The 19,426-nt window shown below is 41.7% G+C and overlaps 2 protein-coding genes and 4 non-coding genes across 7 annotated transcripts; 5 read left to right on the top strand and 1 right to left on the bottom strand.

Annotated features, from left to right (window-relative positions):
• Positions 1-6,084: 6,084 nt before the first annotated feature.
• On the bottom strand, positions 6,085-14,990 carry LOC118387093 (ribonuclease H1-like). Of its 2 annotated transcripts, none has more exons than XM_035775247.1 (9): positions 14,903-14,990; positions 14,515-14,616; positions 14,279-14,403; positions 13,900-14,100; positions 13,471-13,570; positions 13,331-13,385; positions 13,104-13,188; positions 12,815-12,939; positions 6,085-6,411 (listed from the first exon to the last, which is right to left on the bottom strand). In XM_035775247.1, the coding sequence occupies exons 2-9, from the start codon at positions 14,577-14,579 to the stop codon at positions 6,325-6,327; spliced, it is 843 nt and encodes a 280-aa protein (XP_035631140.1). In that variant the 5' UTR covers positions 14,580-14,616; positions 14,903-14,990; the 3' UTR covers positions 6,085-6,324. The 2 variants fall into 2 exon arrangements, with proteins under 2 accessions (XP_035631140.1, XP_035631141.1); XM_035775248.2 differs by having other exon boundaries at positions 14,912-14,946.
• LOC118387094 (40S ribosomal protein S7) lies at positions 14,971-18,814 on the top strand. The gene is made up of 7 exons (XM_052524021.1): positions 14,971-15,050; positions 15,833-15,918; positions 16,021-16,092; positions 16,544-16,687; positions 17,157-17,221; positions 18,129-18,279; positions 18,702-18,814. The coding sequence occupies exons 2-7, from the start codon at positions 15,844-15,846 to the stop codon at positions 18,777-18,779; spliced, it is 585 nt and encodes a 194-aa protein (XP_052379981.1). The 5' UTR covers positions 14,971-15,050; positions 15,833-15,843; the 3' UTR covers positions 18,780-18,814.
• On the top strand, positions 16,224-16,448 carry LOC118387235 (small nucleolar RNA SNORA73 family). The gene has a single exon (XR_008141904.1). It is a non-coding gene; the product is annotated as a small nucleolar RNA SNORA73 family (small nucleolar RNA).
• On the top strand, positions 16,841-17,065 carry LOC118387234 (small nucleolar RNA SNORA73 family). The gene has a single exon (XR_004826382.2). It is a non-coding gene; the product is annotated as a small nucleolar RNA SNORA73 family (small nucleolar RNA).
• LOC118387228 (small nucleolar RNA SNORA73 family) lies at positions 17,378-17,602 on the top strand. Its single transcript, XR_008141903.1, has one exon. It is a non-coding gene; the product is annotated as a small nucleolar RNA SNORA73 family (small nucleolar RNA).
• LOC118387233 (small nucleolar RNA SNORA73 family) lies at positions 18,316-18,540 on the top strand. The gene has a single exon (XR_004826381.1). It is a non-coding gene; the product is annotated as a small nucleolar RNA SNORA73 family (small nucleolar RNA).
• Positions 18,815-19,426: the final 612 nt, after the last annotated feature.

The following is a 19,426-nucleotide window of genomic DNA, read 5'->3' as shown; positions in this document are numbered from 1 at the left end:
TAAGAACGTGTTCTTAACTGACTTGCCTAGTTAAATAAAGGCATATAAAAATATATAAAAAATCGTCGCTTAAAAATACTGATTTCCGATTATTGAAAACTTGAAATCAGCCCTAATTAATCGGCCATTCCGATCAATCGGTCGACCTCTAGTACTTGTACTTATTTGGGGGAAATATATCTTGATTTTGCAGTTTAAACTGAAACTAACACTGAAAAACACAGAAGCATGTGATTAAAATATACATAGCTAGGAATCATAAAAACTAGCTAAGTCTCAGTAGGGATAATTTAAAATGTATCTATGACAGCCTGTGACTGCCTCTGCGCTCAATGTTGAATAGAGTTAAGGGATTCAGAGTCAAGCTATGAAACTAAGTGACAGAAATCCTTTGAAAACAACAATGGTTTATAGTCATAATTGATTTCAGAAAATGTGAGTGAAAGGCTTACACGCTATAGAGCCCTGCATTTGTCTGACCTATAAACAGTCAAGAGTTATGTTTTTTCCACCCAGCCTAAGAGCACTACAGATAAAAGGAATACATTTTTGGAAAGTGCATTACATTAATAACTTATGTAGTTCTTTGTGTCCTCTAATCACCAACTCAAAATGCACAAAGATCTGAAGGGAGACGAGCTCTTGAGGTATGAGAAACTGTATATTATTAATTTCAACAATCACAGAAAATCTTATTGGACCTTTTGCAGATTTTAAATAAGCACTTATCTGTCTGAACAGCGCTGGCCATCTAAATTTTAGGTCAATCACAAGGGGCTCATTTTCCACAATCTCCTTTCTTCTTAATGAAAAAGTAGTCATCATTGCTGCATCAACAGTTACCCAGCCAGGACTTATTTTCTGAATCTCTCCTTGCATATAATCCTTATTGATGAAATGACTTCTCAAATGAGAAAAGTACTGCTTAACATTACAGGGCTCAGAAAAATGACAGAGGTCACATTTTATATAAGCAGTAACTGTTTCATGAGCATTTCTTTGGTGTTGAGTCAAATGCTTCTTGAGTGCTATTTCTGATGGACGGTCTTGATGGATACATGGCAATGGACAGGTTCTTGCATAATGTCCATGCTTCAATTTGTAATGTCTAATAAGGATGCGTTGATTGGATAAGTGCAATAAGTGCTGTCTAGGTAAACCTGTTTACTAACTTCAAAATTCATTTTTATAACATGGTGTGTTTAATTAACATAACATCGCATCACACCCAAACTAACAATTGTAAATTATTCAAAATATATGCTGACATTACTACTTACAAGATGAGGCTAATTAATCATAGGAATATTCTTAACCAAGTTTTAAATCATGTACTTTGGAAAAAAAGATAGGTTTAAAACCAAATACTAATTAGAAGCATGGCTAGCAAACGTCGTTCCTTTGTACTATTATGCAGGTTGTCAAACTATTTCCCAGCTAGCCAACAATCAGCTTTTATCAGCACGTGTGCATTTGCGCTATCTAGCACCATGCTAACTAAACCCACTTGAACTTAAACAGCACATGTGCAAATTCAGCCACGTGTCCTAACGGTCCTAACTAACCCTATGCTAGATAGCAGTATACTAGCTAACAGCATCCTAGATAACAGCATCCTAGCTAAATGCCACAACATACACTGGAGAATATACTTAGCTACACATGCCTATATCTGATGTTTGACTAGCAAGTCACTGAATACAACCACAATAGTACAATAAACTGATAACAGCTCATTACCACCCAATCTAATAGTAATTATAACTACAAGCATAGCCACAGTTGGCGTTTGTAGCTAGCTACTGTTATACAGGTTATCAAACAAATGACAAGTTAGTCAGCATGTCTGCAATTTGGCGCCATGTGTGCTGCTGGCTAGAGCGGTCCTATTTAACAGCACATAACAGCAAGCCTAACTACAATTTTACTACAGTATACGTAGCAGAATTGCACAGGTAATCCGATTTAAACTGATAGAGTAAAATAATATTTGCCAAATGTAGCCAAATATCTGTTTTTCTTTCCTAATTTAACCAAATTAACATTGAGCGTGTGCGGTGCTAAGCAGCTAACGTTCGCTGGCATGTAACATAGTGGCTAATGTCCTTGCTATTCTTGTGCTGAAAAGTTATCATTCTTTTTTATTAAGGGCACTTGTTGACTTACCCAATAAATATTCATACCGTGTAGGTTACCAAGTAGATACACACCATGTTAGTGTGGTTGTATTGTTTTAAAGGAGATACTCACCTTTTGCTAAGCTGCTGAATGCAGTAGAATAGTTGTCGAAGCACAGTCTTCATCAAGCCAATTCCTGAAAGGAAGCAGCCGCCTATAAATTAACACTGAGTTCTAAAATAAATTGTGATAGTATGACAAGGGCTTAAGTAAATAAAACATATGTTTGATTCTAAACATTGTACACTTTTGTTAAAGAATTCATTGATTACTAGAATTACAAGGAGCAAGTGCTAAACCAAATTAAGTTTGATCTATATCCCCTATCAATGGCAAACAAGGAGCAAACTCTACACAAATATCGCACAATGGGACAGGTGATCTGATGCATTCCGAATGTTTTTTTGTGTGTAGTTAATCTATTTTATAACCAATTGCAACATTACACATATTACTTTCACTACATTGGCCTCACCAAACACAAATTGCTAGATGGCCTGCCATGAAAGCTTAGGCCCAATATTAGGATCACTAATACATGTGAATGCATAGTGAAATAGTATATGTAAATCATTCTCCTACAGTTTAGTCAGTTAGCAGACACTATCTTCCAGAGCCACTTCCAGTTAGTCTTACAGGAATAAGCAATAGGCCGTCTTGCTAAGCAAGCAGCTTGGCAGAGTTACACATGACCTTCATGCAGTAAAAACCTGTAACCCTCAGCTAACAGAATAGTAACCCATAGCCCATACAATTGACACATTTCATGCTATGTGGCTCCATATTCTTTAACATTTGCTGCATTGGTGTCAGAAATGAGAAAATTAGATATAGCATGTGACCTTTTCCCTCACAGACAAAACAAGAATTTATTGGCTGCATGGAAAACGGGGGAAGTCACTCCAGCAAAGTTGCACCAATCAAATTCCATTTAAAACAAACTGATCAACAAAATGACAATTGTGACAAATGTTAGCACCCCATAGGGATTCTTACGTATGAAAAGGGGATCTGTATTGTGAACTTCCATGGCTCCTTTAACTGGGGTATAAAAATAACTTAACACTCATGGAATATGCATTTTTCATCAATCACAATGTGGAAAAGAAAAAACACACACAAAAAAACTATTAAACAATAAGTAATAAGTACACTATTAGGGCAATAATTAAGAAGTTCAAACCCAGACTCAATCCCACACAACTGCACATGTGCACTGGAAGCAGTTGCACAGACCACTGATTTGACTTAAAAGTTGAATTAACACATAGGTCTCAGCCAATTTAACTTAATTTTGTAAGTTAAGTTAATGTACAGATTTGTAGTTATCCTGACTTGACATGTAAAGTCAAGACAACTGTTGTATTAATTTAGTTCATTTGTCTTATTGGATCGAATTTGAAAGTTGAGGGAACACATAGTTCATAGCTAATTCAACTTGATTTTCTAAGTTAAGACAATGTAATGACTTGTAGTTAATATAACATGCCATTTTTTGTCAATACAGCTAGGATCTTGTTTTAGCTTAGTTGACTTATTAGTTCTGATTTGAAAGCTGACTGAACAAATTGTTCTTAGATGATTCAAATTGATTTTGTAAGTTAAGACAGTGTAATTAATTGTAGTTATCAAAACATGAAATGTTTAGTAAACACAACTGTTATCTTGGTGTTGTTGATTTGACTTCTTGGTTCTGAATTGAACGTTAAATTAACACATAGGTCTTAGCAGATTTAACTTAATTTTGTAAGTAAAGTTCATTACAAGATTTGTAGTTATCCTAACTGGACATTTAAAGTCCAAACAAATGTTGTCTTTATTTATTTCATTTGACCTATTGGATCTAATTTGAAAGTTGAGGGAAGAGATACTTCATAGCTGATTCAACTTGGTTTTGTAAATTAAGACAATTTCATGACTTGTAGTTAATATAACATGTCATTTTTTGTCAACAACTGGGATCTTGTTTTAGTTTATTTTACTTATTAGTTCTGATTTGAAAGTTGACTGAGCAAATTGTTCTTTGCGAACTGAACTTGATTTTTTATGTTTACAGCTTTTATTGAGTTGTTGTCAACTTAACTTAACATGATTTGTCAAATCAACACATTTCACACATTTAGTTGACTTGAATAGATTAAATAAGTTATTTTGACTTAATCCCCAGTGTAGTAGTGAGGCAGAAAAAATGTAATCAAATCATAAAAAAATATATATTATGATACTTCAAGGGGTCCGTTCAAAATCAAATAGCTAAATGATCCTTGGTATTACCTTCTTAAAACACGTTTCTTATTGCTTAATAGAACCCCCTCCCACCCAATCTAAATAAAAATGATACAAACTTAAAGTAACTTCTATTGCCATTGCCAACTATGTAAAAATGTTTTTAACATTGCAGCCTGCAGGTAGAAAATATCCCGATTAAAAATAAATATCATATTCATCACACTGGCTACACATGGCCTGTCTGCAACGCACTTGCAACATTGTATAAAGTATTCTGGGCCCTCAGAGTTTCCCCAAGTGAGCTCGGGACAGACACAGCTGTAGGCTATTTGTTTCAGCTGTAAGTGACGGTTCTAGCTGGTATGGCGCCCTGGGCGAACCCTCCCTTCAGCGCCCTCCCCAGCGCCCGGTGCCGCCCCCGGCAAGATGCTGCTGTGGGCGGCTGCCCATGTCGCCTGTACCTAAATCCGCTACTGATTAGAATTAGTCTATAAATACATCTCTTTGCCAAAAGTCGTCATCCCTCCCATGTATTATTCGACTAGTATTTTTGAAAGTGTAAGGATAATAATTCAGCCATAGTTGTTCTGAAATGTTTATTGCTTGGGGGGGTTCTGGCAGGGGGGAGATTTTCTGACCAACACCGCAACCTATTTCAGTCCAAGTCAAGCACTGATAAGAAGTAATCAGCTAGATAAGAAGTAATTCCACTGGATCAGAACACGACATTTTCGGCCGTGCTCTCCCTTTCGAGTGGTGACCGAAAGGGAGAGAGCTGGAAACATTTGCCAGGTATCCTATAGAGGCCTACTTCTATGCGTGCGCGTCCTTACTCAACATCGACAGGAGCGCCCTTCAAACAAAAGACTACTAAATTGACAAACCTGGTAAATGGGATGAAATAAACCAAATGTTGTTTCTCACAATGTAGCATAGGTTGTGCACTATGCAAACAGTGTGTTCACTTAGACAACGAGAACGTGAAGACAGGAATACGAATATTGAATGTATTAAAATAATTGCTGTAACTAAAGCAACAAACATTGTTGATTAGAAATTGTAAGAATTAACGGTGATATGGTGAAATGTAATGGGGAATTGATATACAGTAACAATCAAACGCAAACAATTCACAAATTGGCGGGGGAGCGCATTGTACATCTGGATGCATGGTCAATCCGACGTCTGCTTTGGCCGTGCATCATTTACGGTGATATGGCCTGAGCAGAACTCAGGGCATTCATAATTCTTGCGCTTTGCGGATCAGTGCAGAGCTGTTGTCAAGGAAGTGAGTTTGAGTTTATACAAGATGTACCGCCCCGCCTACCGTCAATCAATTGCGTCACAACCTCCATATGGAGCCTCCGACCACATTTTCAGATCAAGCATACATTTGATTTTAGTATAGGCCTCCGCAATAGATAAATTCACTGAGGTGGGGGCAAATATATATTTGTTACTGCTAGACTAAAACAATCTCGGTCGACCAAAGAATCGACCAGTTGACTAATTTGCGTCAGCCCTACTTTACTGGCATACAAACTGTGGATGGAAACGTGGTTAGTGAATAGGCCGACTTTACTACCACAATGGAATTACTTTACAGTATTAATGCATGCTCATATTATGCTACAGGTAAAAGCTAAAGGAATTCCTTAAATTAAACAACCAACAATATTTCAGACAGGATGCTTTATTTAATAAAAACAAACTAACTTAGAAACAGAACATTGTTCTTTGGAAAAGAACTTGGCAGCCCAACAGAAAAGACAAAAAAATATCCTGGAAAATGAAAAATGCCCCCCCCACACACACAAAACGATCTTGAATTATTAATTCTTGAACTCCCAATTTGATAGAATTTAACCGAGAAACAAGATAAGTAAATATGACATATTGGGCTGTTATCTTGTAGGGCTAATGTGAGCGTTTTGCTGCCCCCTCTCTGGACAGCCTGTCAGCCTCCTCGTTTCCTAGGTATCCAGCGTGGCCTGGGATGTGCAACTGGAGAAAGAAGAGAGAGAGAAGAGAGAGTCAAAGGCAGAAGGAGACTGTTAATAGTTTCAGTTGTGCATCCATCCATGAAAGTTCCAATACTTTTTTGGTCCACGACCCCATTTTGATATCAGAAAATTATTGTGACCCCAACTATGTGAAAAAGTGATGTAATCAACAGCCAATGACAGTCATTGCAAAGCAGTCAAAGTATGGGTGTAGTTGCATGTCCCGGTGGATCAAAAGTAACAGTCAGTATCTGGTGTGGCCACCAGATACTGGTGTGCAGTGCATCTCCTCCTCATGGACTGCACCAGATTTGGCAGTTCCTGCTCTGAGATGTTACCCCACTCTTCCACCAAGGCACCTGCAAATTCCCGGTCATTTTGAGGGAATGGCCCTAGCCCTCACCCTCCAATCCAACAGTTCCCAGACGTTCTCAATGGGATGGAGATCCTGGCTCTTCGCTGGCCATGGCAGATCACTGACATTCCTGTCTTGCAGGTAATCAGACTGCTTGTTCTGCACGTGGTGGCATTGTCATGCTGGAGGGTCATATCAAGATGAGTCTGCAGGAAGGGTACCGCATGAGGGAGGAGGATGTCTTCCCTGTAATGCACAGCGTTGAGATTGCCTGCAATGACAACAAGCTCAGTCCAATGATGCTGTGACACACGGCCCCAGACCATGACGGACCTTCCACATCGATGCCCGCTCAAGCGTACAGACCTCGGTGTAACGCTCATTTCTTCGACGATAAATGCGAATCCGAACATCACCCCTGGTGAGACAAAACCTTGACTCGTCAGTGAACAGCACTCTTTGCCAGTCCTGTCTGGTCCAGCAACGGTGGGTTTGTGCCCATAGACGACGTTGTTACTGGTGATGTCTGGTGAGGACCTGCCTTACAACAGGCCTACAAGCCCTCAGTCCAGCCTCTCTCAGCCTATTACAGACAGTCTGAGCACTGATGGAGGGATTGTGCGTTCCTGGTATAACTCGGGCAGTTGTTGTTGCCATTCCCACAAGTGTGATGTCCGGATGTACCGATCCTGTGCAGGTGTTGTTACACAATGTCTGCCACTGCGAGGACAATCAGCTGTCCGTCCTGTCTCCCTGTAGCGTTGTCTTAGGCATCTCACAGTACGGACATTGCAATTTATTGCCCTGACCACATCTGCAGTCCTCATGCCTCCTTGCAGCATGCCTAAGGCACGCTCACGCAGATGAGCAGGGTCCCTAGGCATCTTTCTTGTGGCGTTTCAGTCAGTAGAAAGGCCTCTTTAGTGTCCTAAGTTTTCATAACTTTGACCTTAATTGCCTAGTGTCTTAACGACCTTTCCACAGGTGCATGTTCATTAATTGTTTATGGTTAATTGAACAAGCATGGGAAACAGAGTTTAAACCCTTTACATTGAAGATCTGTGAAGTTATTTGGATTTTTACAAATTATCTTTGAAAGACAGGGTCCTGAAAAAGGGACATTTCTTGTTTTGCTGTGTATATATATCACACACACACATCCCATACTTAATATCATATATATATATATATATATAGATAGCAGATGTTCTGAAAGAGCTGCAAAACCTGGACCCGTATAAATCAGCTGGGCTTGACAATCTGGACCCTCTATTTCTGAAACTATCAGCCGCCATTGTCACAACCCCTATTACCAGCCTGTTCAACCTCTCTTTCATATCATCTGAGATCCCCAAGGATTGGAAAGCTGCCGCAGTCATCCCCCTCTTCAAAGGGGGAGACACCCTGGACCCAAACTGTTACAGACCTATATCCATTCTGCCCTGCCTATCTAAGGTCTTCGAAAGCCAAGTCAACAAACAGGTCACTGACCATCTCGAATCCCACCGTACCTTCTCCGCTGTGCAATCTGGTTTCCGAGCCGGTCACGGGTGCACCTCAGCCACACTCAAGGTACTAAACGATATCATAACCGCCATCGATAAAAGACAGTACTGTGCAGCCGTCTTCATCGACCTTGCCAAGGCCTTCGACTCTGTCAATCACCATATTCTTATCGGCAGACTCAGTCGCCTCGGTTTTTCGGATGACTGCCTTGCCTGGTTCACCAATTACTTTGCAGACAGAGTTCAGTGTGTCAAATCGGAGGTATTGCTGTCCGGTCCTCTGGCAGTCTCTATGGGGGTGCCACAGGGTTCAATTCTCGGGCCGACTCTTTTCTCTGTATATATCAATGATGTTGCTCTTGCTGCGGGCGATTCCCTGATCCACCTCTACGCAGACCACACCATTCTATATACTTTCGGCCCGTCATTGGACACTGTGCTATCTAACCTCCAAACGAGCTTCAATGCCATACAACACTCCTTCCGTGGCCTCCAACTGCTCTTAAATGCTAGTAAAACCAAATGCATGCTTTTCAACCGATCGCTGCCTGCACCCGCATGCCCGACTAGCATCACCACACTGGATGGTTCCGACCTTGAATATGTGGACACCTATAAGTACCTAGGTGTCTGGCTAGACTGCAAACTCTCCTTCCAGACCCATATCAAACATCTCCAATCGAAAATCAAATCAAGAGTCGGCTTTCTATTCCGCAACAAAGCCTCCTTCACTCACGCTGCCAAGCTTACCCTAGTAAAACTGACTATCCTACCGATCCTCGACTTCGGCGATGTCATCTACAAAATTGCTTCCAACACTCTACTCAGCAAACTGGATGCAGTTTATCACAGTGCCATCCGTTTTGTCACTAAAGCACCTTATACTACCCACCACTGCGACTTGTATGCTCTAGTCGGCTGGCCCTCGCTACATATTCGTCGCCAGACCCACTGGCTCCAGGTCATCTACAAGGCCATGTTAGGTAAAGCTCCGCCTTATCTCAGTTCACTGGTCACGATGGCAACACCCAGCCGTAGCACGCGCTCCAGCAGGTGTATCTCACTGATCATCCCTAAAGCCAAAACCTCATCCGGCCGCCTTTCGTTCCAGTACTCTGCTGCCTGTGACTGGAACGAATTGCAAAAATTGCTGAAGTTGGAGACTTTTATCTCCCTCATCAACTTCAAACATCAGCTATCTGAGCAGCTAACCGATCGCTGCAGCTGTACATAATCTATTGGTAAATAGCCCACCCATTTTCACCTACCTCATCCCCACAGTTTTTATTTATTTACTTTTCTGCTCTTTTGCACACCAATATCTCTACCTGTACATGACCATCTGATCATTTATCACTCCAGTGTTAATCTGCAATATTGTAATTATTCGCCTACCTCCTCATGCCTTTTGCACACATTGTATATAGACTCCCCTTTTTTCTCTGTGTTATTGACTTGTTAATTGCTTACTCCATGTGTAACTCTGTGTTGTCTGTTCACACTGCTATGCTTTATCTTGGCCAGGTCGCAGTTGCAAATGAGAACTTGTTCTCAACTAGCCTACCTGGTTAAATAAAGGTGGATATATATATATATATATATATATATATATATATATATATATATATATATATACATATACATATATACATACATACACACACACACACACACACACACACACACACACACACACACACACACACATACATACATACATACATACATACACATATATACATACATACATACATACATACACACCATGCCTTCGGAAAGTGTTCAGACCCCTTGACTTTTTCTACATTTTGTTACATTACAGCCTTATTCTAAAATGTATTAACTACATTTATGTTTTCCCTCAGCAATCTACACACAATATACCTATAATGAGAAAGCAAAAACAGTATTTTAGAAATGTTTGCAAATGTATAAAAAAATGTATTTAAGTATTCAGACCCTTTGCTATGACACTTGAAATTGAGCTCAGGTGCATCCTGTTTCCATTGATCATCATTGAGATGTTTCTACAACTTTGAGTCCACCTGTGGTAAATTCAATTGATTGGACATGATTTTTAAAAAGGCACACACCTGTGTTTATTAGGTCCCACAGATGACAGTGCAATACAGAACAAAAATCAAGCCATGAGGTTAAAGAAATTGTATGTAGAGCTCCGAGACAGGATTGTGTCGAGGCACAGATTTGGGGAAGGGTAGCAAAACATTTCTGCAGCATTGACGGTCCCCAACAACACAGTGGCCTCCATCATTCTTAAATGGAAGAAGTTTGGAACCACCAAGACTCTTCCAAGAGCTGGCCTCCCGGTCAAACTGAGCAACCGAGGGAAAGGGGCATTGAAACCAAGATTGAACTCTTTGGCCTGAATGCCAAATACCACGATGGGGTATTGTCTGGAGGAAAACTGGCACCATCCCTACGGTGAAGCATAGTGGTGACAGCATCATGCTGTGGGGATTATTTTCAGCGGCAGGGACTGGGAGACTAGTCAGGATCAAGGCAAGGATTAATGGAGCAAAGTAGAGATCCCTGATGAAAACCTGCTCCAGAGCGCTCAGGGGCAAAGGTTCACCTTCCAACAGGACAAGCACACAGCAAAGACAATGAAAGAGCTGCTTTGGGTTAAGTCTCTGGATGTCCTTGAGTGGCCCAGCCAGAGCCCGGACTTGAACTGAATCCAACATCTCTGGAGAGACCTGAAAATAGCTGTGCAGCAACACTCCCCATCCAATCTGACAGAGCTTGAGACAATCTGCAGAAAAGAATGGGAGAAACTTCCCAAATACAGGTGTGCCAAGCTTGTCGCGTCATACCAAAGAAGAGTCGAGGCTGTAATCACTGCCAAAGGTGCTTCAGCAAAGTACTGAGTAAAGGGTCTGCATAGTTATGTAAATGTTTGAAGTCATTTTAGCAATCATTTATAAAACCTGTTTTTGCTTTGTCATGATGGGGTATTGTGTGTAGATTGAGGGTAAACAACTATTTAATCATTTTAAGTCTGTAACCTAACAATGTGGAAAAAAATCAAAGGGTCTGAATACTTTCCTAAAGGCACTGTTTGTGTGCATGTTTAATATACATCTCACACACAGTACCAGTCAAAAGTTTGGACACACCTACTCATTCAAGGGTTTTTCTTTATTTTTTTAATATGTTCTACATTGTAGAATAATAGTGAAGACATCCAAACTATGAAATAACACATGGAATCATGTAGTAACCAAAAATGTTAAACAAATCCAAATATATTTTATATTCTTCAAAGTAGCCACATCAAGTTGCCTTGATGACAGCTTTGCACACTCCTGGTATTCTCTCAAGCAGCTTCATGAGGTAGTCACCTGGAATGCTTGAAGGAGTTCCCACATATGCTGAGCACTTGTTGGCTGCTTTCCTTCACTCTGTGGTCCAACTTGAAAAACAAATTACATTACCACTAAGCGCAAACCAGATGGGATGGCATATTGCTGCAGAATGCTGTGTTAGCCATGCTGGTTAAGTGTGCCTTGAATTATAAATAAACCAGTCTGTGTCACCAGCAAAGCTCCCCCACACCTCCTCCTCCATACTTCAGGGGTGGGAACCACAGATGCAGATAATCTGTTCACCTTCTCTGTGTCTCACAAAGACACGGCGGTTGGAACCAATAATCTCAAATTTGTACTCATCAGACTAAAGGACAAATTTCCACCGGTCTAATGTACATTGACCGTGTTTCTTGGCCCAAGCAAGTCTCTTCTTCTTATTGGTGTCCTTTAGTAGTGGTTTCTTTGCAGGAATTCGACCACAAAGGCCTAATTCACGCAGTCTCCTCTGAACAGTTGATGTTGAGATGTATCAAGTTACTTGAACTCTGAAGCATTTATTTGGACTGCAATTTCTGAGGCTGGTAACTCTAATGAACTTATTCTCTGCAGCAGAGATAAGTCTGGGTCCTCATTTCCATTGGTGGTCCTCAAGAGAGCCAGTTTCATCATAACGCTTGAGGGTTTTTGCGACTGCACTTGAAGAAACTTTAAAAGTTCTTGACATTTTCCGGATTGACTGGCCTTCATGTCTTAAAGTAACGATGGACTGTCATTTCTCTTTGCTTATTTGAGCTGTTCTTGCCATAATATGGACTTGTTCTTTTACCATATAGGGCTGTCTTCTGTATACCCCCCCTACCATGTCACGACACAACTGACTAGCATAAATGCATTAAGGAAAGACATTCAAAAAATTAACTTGTAAAAAAAACCTTGTATGAATAGGTGTTCTAAAACCATTTTCATATCAGGAGACCTCACATATTTCTTTATTTTAGTCATATCGAGAGCAGCTTACATGAGTAAGCTCATACATTTTCACACTGGTCCCCCGTGGGAATTGAACCCATAACCTCTATCAACTGAGCCACACAGGACACACGACCCAATCATCATCCATAGTCTGGGAAACTATGTTCCATTCTTTGAAACCCACTACAATTGAAGTGAAAATATTAACAGATATGTAGAGCAACAGGCGTCATTGATATTTACCCATACAACCTTCAGCTCTTCATTTAACTTGTCAAGTTTTTCAAAGTCCTCTCTGTTGATGATAGGGCCACCAGATTTGAGCCTCCAGTTGTTCAGCTTCCAGTTCTTCACCCAGCTGGTGACACCTGGAGGAAACAACACAACAGTCATTCAGATAGTTGCATTAGCAGGCCTAGCTACTAATGTTAGATGCTGCATCATGCCTGCAGCATCACACAAAGCCATGTCACAATCAGTCAGTCCTTGCTGATTGAGTGTTAGTAAAGTGCTATAAGCAGCACACACATACCATTAATTGTGAACTTGCTGTCTGTATAGAGCACCAACTTCTTGATGTCCATCTCTTTGGCCTGCTCCAAGGCTTTACAGGCTGCCTGTGCCATTCAGAAGCAAAATGTGGGATTAAATCTCTGTGGGGTTACAATCCAAAGGTTGCTGTGGCAATTCCATTCAAATAACAGCAATCTGGTTAAGAGAGTTCAGAATTAAAACAAATAAGACAAACACAGTACTTACCTGTAATTCTGCCCTCTGGTTGGTCTGTCTTCCATCCAGCGGTTCTGCTACATTCCTACAGTAAAGAGTCCACATGAAAACCAACCCACGGTAGTGTCAAACAGTCTATGAGTTATAACCACAGACCCAGGCCTACTCACAGAGGATGGTCACGTCCCCAGTACACCCCAATCCCAGCTCGGGCTCCGGCCTTCCCATTGCCTGAACAGCAGCCATCTGTGTACACCACCACTGCATCACCTGGAAAAACAGACTGTTTTCTTAATCATGTTTAATTAGTTTTCAATCATCATTATAGGATATTTTCTGCTACTATAAGCTATATTTGTAAGTTTGGGGTTTATTTGTGCATGTTTATGTGTATAGGTATGTGTATATATGACAGTCAAACATTGTGTTTTCCTTCTTGATTCTTTGCTTAATGTATTATTACTTTTTGATGTGTACTGCTGTATTTACTGATTTTATGTTGCCTTATATGGAATATACTAAAAATAATTGTTCACAAAAAATGTTTTACATTTACAAAAACAAGAAATACGATTTAAAGGAGTAACAGGTATATTTACCCATGTAGGTGAATCCATCAGAGCTCTTTGAAGATGCACAGCTGTCTTGAGATGCCTCCTGGGAAGGTTTAGCTCGTTTGGCAGGGGACACCACCTCCTTCTCCTCCTCCTCCACGTGATTATAGTGTCTCTTCTGACCAATGGGAATATACTCAAGGGCCTCCGGGGCCCTTCGTGGGAGTGTTGCCTCATAGCTGGTTCCTGAAAGATAATACCTTGGTCTGAGTAGAAGTCTGATTCTGCTGTGCCTGAATGGCGCACTACTTGTCTAATGACAAGATAGGCTGCCCATTCCTAATGCCAGTAACAACAGTACCCATTGTATTGTCATTTCACAAGTACAGTGACCCATAGAGAAAGAACATAGCCATCAATCTACCCTCTGACACGTCTGGTGTTATCGACCTTGCTTCGCCTCTGACAAAAGCCCAGGCATCCTTTTCAGCAGCAAACTTCTTGTAGCTGGCATGTGGGAACTTGTCAATTTGTTTCTTACATTCATCCCTGAAAAAGTAAACACATGATATCCAATGTGAATAGAAACGAAAAAATGTGTCTAAAGACACACTACAGTGGTAACTAGCTCCCTAGCTAGGTAACTACTACACAGCTCACCAAGTTTGGTAAACTCCAGGGTTTAATCCTTTCCTCACAGCGTAGAAGAATTTGCCTTTCACCATCTCCTCTGTGCCAATGCAGACTGCTCTGTGTATTATACTATAAAGAACGGGTAACGGTCATTGTCTTGATTTCAGAAATGTGAACAAGTTGAACAAACTAAATAGCTATGTGTTAAAATGCAAGGACAACTATTAGCTAGCCATCATTGGAAACAAATATAGGTATGTAAACAGTGGCTAGCTTGCTAGACCACTAACCCAAAGCAAACACATATTGCTAGCTACTACCTAACGACCGTAATGTCAACACACAACTCTACAAGTTAGCTATACATTTGAACATGATCTACGCTGACATGCTTATTTTTGGACTCGGTATTTACATGAATTACTTCAACGTTCACGATATCTGCTGCACTGATCTGTTGGTGTTAAAAATCATACTTCCGTGTTCCCATGATTCCTTCCACGACGTATTTGTATACTCCTCTCGCGAGATTCCGGCCTCTTCCCCGGCCGTCGTTGACAGAGGTAGGTCAAGATAATGCTCCCACTGGTCGGAATTTCTTGTCAAACTGTTGTAAATGTGCACAGAATTTCCTCGGTCTTGTATCAGAGTTGATGTAAGACTGTTGATGCGTTAGATTATTATATTTAAGGTTTTGGATGGCCGTTGTAATTCATTGTATGAAGTGTTTCAGGATAGACCTAACATGAAAACGGAAAGGAGGCATAGCTGGCGCGTTGAGGCCCATGTGTTCTTGTAAGAATTGCCTGTATAGTTCGTCGACTAGTGGCTTTTTTAACCGTTTTTAATATTTTCCTTTTGTCAAGTGTCCTGACAGTTGTTTAGCCTGAGGTATGGTTGAGTACTGTCAGGCCGTTGCTCGCTAACGTTAGCCGTTTGATAATGAACCTGGTTTAAAGACTGCCAACTGGCTAACGTTAGCTAACTAATGTTAAGTAGTTCACTTGGAACATGCGACCCTATCTCCTGTACATTGTTTGATGCAATAGTTACTTGTCAGGTTGTTTATGATGGCATGGCTACTAGCTAGCTAACGTCATTTGTATTTTGAATGTGTACATGAAATCAGCCGTTGTCGACTGTTCGTTTGATCAACCTTAGCCGATAGCGCTAGCTAGTAACTGCATGTCTGTATGGTGTGATGGAGTCGGCATATGGACCACTCGGCTAACGTTGGTTAGTTTCAGTGTGTATACTACATTACCTGAAACCGTGCATGTTGTCCAAAGACATACAGGACTCCGGAGTATGCTCAAATGGTAGTCTTGTCTTTCATTAATTCCAGAGACATAGGCCATGTTCAGTACCAGCGCCAAAATCGTGAAGCCCAATGGCGAAAAGCCAGATGAGTTCGAGTCTGGAATATCCCAGGTAAGCTATGTCAAATCTGTCAATATATGGCACTGTATAAAACTTCCTTAGTCGCTTGGCTAATGCTGTAAGCCATATTTAACACGTCAGCCTTCTTTCTAGGCTCTCCTGGAGCTGGAGATGAACTCAGACATGAAGGCTCAGCTGAGGGAGCTGAACATCACTGCTGCAAAGGCAAGGATCCTGTACTGCATGTCTTGTACTTGCCTTCATTCTGACTATTTGCTCAGACCATTTTTGGATAACTGAAGATGAAAGTGGTAGGAGTTTGTCTGACTCTTAGTAAGCTGTGTTTGAGTTTAACCCCAACGTGGACATCCGGTGAGGTTGCTCTCACATGGCTCTGTCCTTGTGGCGTATGGGAGCGTAGTACTTCACAGTGCTGTGACGTACAGTCCCGTTCCACGACGTTGGAGAGCAAGCTTTGTCCCCGGCCTTCGGGCTGGTGAGGACGGCGTTCTGTATATTCCTACATCTTCCCAGAGCCCTTTGGGCCAAGACTGGGGGGCTAAACCATGCAGTGCATACAATTTCATTCAGACAGCTGAAGCACTCAAAGCATCTATTGAAGTGTTTGTATTTGCCTCAATTTGTGCTCTAACTGAAATGCTATTCTCTCCCCCAGGAAATTGAAGTTGGTGGTAGCAGGAAAGCCATCATCATCTTTGTCCCCGTGCCCCAGCTGAAATCTTTCCAGAAGATTCAGGTGCGACTCGTGAGGGAGCTGGAAAAGAAGTTCAGCGGAAAACACGTCGTCTTCGTTGCACAGGTTAGGGTGATGTTGTCTCGCTGTCCTGTCTTCCACGAGTTGCTGTTGCGGTGACCCCACTGTCGGTTAGCTTGGTTATTTTGGAGAAGTCTATTAACAGACTTCTTTAGTGCTCAAATATACATGTTTCTATGCTGTGAGTGTAGCATAATATCAACGTGGACATCCGGTGAGGTTGCTCTCACATGGCTCTGTCCTTGTGGCGTATGGGAGCGTAGTACTTCACAGTGCTGTGACGTACAGTCCCGTTCCACGACGTTGGAGAGCAAGCTTTGTCCCCGGCCTTCGGGCTGGTGAGGACGGCGTTCTGTATATTCCTACATCTTCCCAGAGCCCTTTGGGCCATGACTGGGGGGCTAAACCATGCAGTGTACATTATTTAGAATGCTTGTTGGGCTTTAAAAGTCTCCATGTGTAAATTGGTAAGTAAGCCTTGTTTTTTTTTTATTTTGTTTTTTTTTACTTGCAGAGGAGAATCCTGCCCAAACCAACCAGGAAAAGCCGTATCAAGAATAAGCAGAAGCGTCCCAGGAGGTGAGTTCTGTTGTCACACCAGCATGTCCACGACTGCATGCTGTATGGAAGAACATGTATTGTAGCTTTAAAGTTAGAGCAAATGGGTGCTAGGTTTAGAAGTTGAAATTGTTGTGCCGTATTTGATGCTGCCATACTTGCACACCATATTTGGACCCAACGTGGACATCCGGTGAGGTTGCTCTCGCATGGCTCTGTCCTTGTGGCGTATGGGAGCGTAGTACTTCACAGTGCTGTGACGTACAGTCCCGTTCCACGACGTTGGAGAGCAAGCTTTGTCCCCGGCCTTCGGGCTGGTGAGGACGGCGTTCTGTATATTCCTACATCTTCCCAGAGCCCTTTGGGCCATGACTGGGGGGCTAAACCATGCGGTGTACAATTTCACTAATACCATGTCGTATGCTTTTAATGGGATTTTATAATAGGTTATTATATAGCTACAAGATTAAACGGGGACAAACCATATAATGCAACATCAACTTTCCTTCCTATTACCTTGCATTACCCTATGAGTAGGTGTTTTAAACCCAGTGTCCTGGCTAAATTCCCAATCTGGCCCTCGTACCATCATGGTCACCTAATCGTCCCCAGCTTCCAATTGTCTCATTCATCTTCCTCTCCCCTGTAACTACTCCCCAGGTCGTTGCTGTAAATAAGAACTTGTTCTCAGTAAACTTGCCTGGTAAATATATAAACAATTATAATCTAAAGCAGACTCTGCTTGTCTCCAGTAATGATTTCAAAATACCTGTATAGCTATTTGATTGTTGCCCTTTAAATACATGCATAAAGAATCTTCCTCTGATTTTGAATGAGACTGGTTGTAGGAAAAATAGTTTTCGCACGGTTTAGAACATTTCTGTAATTGCCTCAAATGTCTAATGCATGTTGTGATTTGTTTCTCCAGCCGTACTCTGACTGCCGTGCACGATGCCATCCTTGAAGACCTGGTCTTCCCCAGTGAGATTGTTGGCAAGAGGATCCGTGTGAAGCTGGACAGCAGTCGGCTCATCAAGGTCCACCTTGACAAGGCTCAGCAGAACAATGTGGAACACAAAGTGAGTCGTGTCGCAGTTTGTTCACCCACCTTAACCCCAACGTGGACATCCGGTGAGGTTGCTCTCACATGGCTCTGTCCTTGTGGCGTATGGGAGCGTAGTACTTCACAGTACTGTGACGTACAGTCCCGTTCCACGACGTTGGAGAGCAAGCTTTGTCCCCGGCCTTCGGGCTGGTGAGGACGGTGTTCTGTATATTCCTACATCTTCCCAGAGCCCTTTGGGCCATGACTGGGGGGCTAAACCATGCAGTGTACAACTTCTCTTGATGTCTCAAATGCTTTATGTGCTGCAAATGTCTTTGGCAAATGTGCCAAATGCATGCCTTTTGTGTTGTCATATGCAATTGATATATTGATCATCATAACCTGTAAATGTTGCAGTCTATGCAGTGGTTAACCAGTGGTTGCCTTTATTTTCAGGTTGAGACCTTCTCCGGTGTCTACAAGAAGCTCACAGGCAAAGACGTTGTTTTTGAATTCCCCGAATTCCAACTGTAGAGTGCAGATGACAAAATAAATGAGTTTACTCTCAATGTCATTGCTCTGTGTTCTCTGGGGATAGGGTGGTCAGTCATGCCAATCCCATACATGATGGTCTAGCCCAGGGATCCAACCCTGTTTCCGAAGAGCTAGCCTCTTTTAGGTGTTCTCCTATCCCTGTTGTAACTAACCTGATTCAGTTTCTCAGCTAATTATTTTAATCGGGTGCGCTAGATGAGGGTTGGAGTGAGCCTACAGGACGGTAGCTCTCCAGGAACAGTTGGAGAGCCCTGGTCTAGAGACTAATGTCCTTTCAGAAAAGTATGTCAGTCAGAAGGACCATTAACTTGAGTAACTGAAGACTTGGAGCAGCCTTGATGACTGATCAGTTGTATTGCCACATCCTACAATTTGTGATGCTAGGGGGGCTTTTCAGGTTGCTTTTGGGCCTCTGTAATGGTAGTATTCAATGGGGTTTTTTTGCACACTGGAAAATGTCCTGATCCAATTATTAGATGTTGAGTGGAATTGACAGGTAATGTATTTGCCTATGTATAAATCCACCATTTGGTACAATCTCCACTGGGATATGTGCCCAATATAGGCTATTGCGCACAACAGTCAAGTTGACGCTTATGTTGTGCAGTGCGAGGCCACTGAGGGAG

Source organism: Oncorhynchus keta, chromosome 8 (assembly GCF_023373465.1).
Source record: "Oncorhynchus keta strain PuntledgeMale-10-30-2019 chromosome 8, Oket_V2, whole genome shotgun sequence".
Lineage (NCBI taxonomy): Eukaryota > Metazoa > Chordata > Actinopteri > Salmoniformes > Salmonidae > Oncorhynchus > Oncorhynchus keta.
This window is presented reverse-complemented; position numbering and strand designations above follow the sequence as displayed.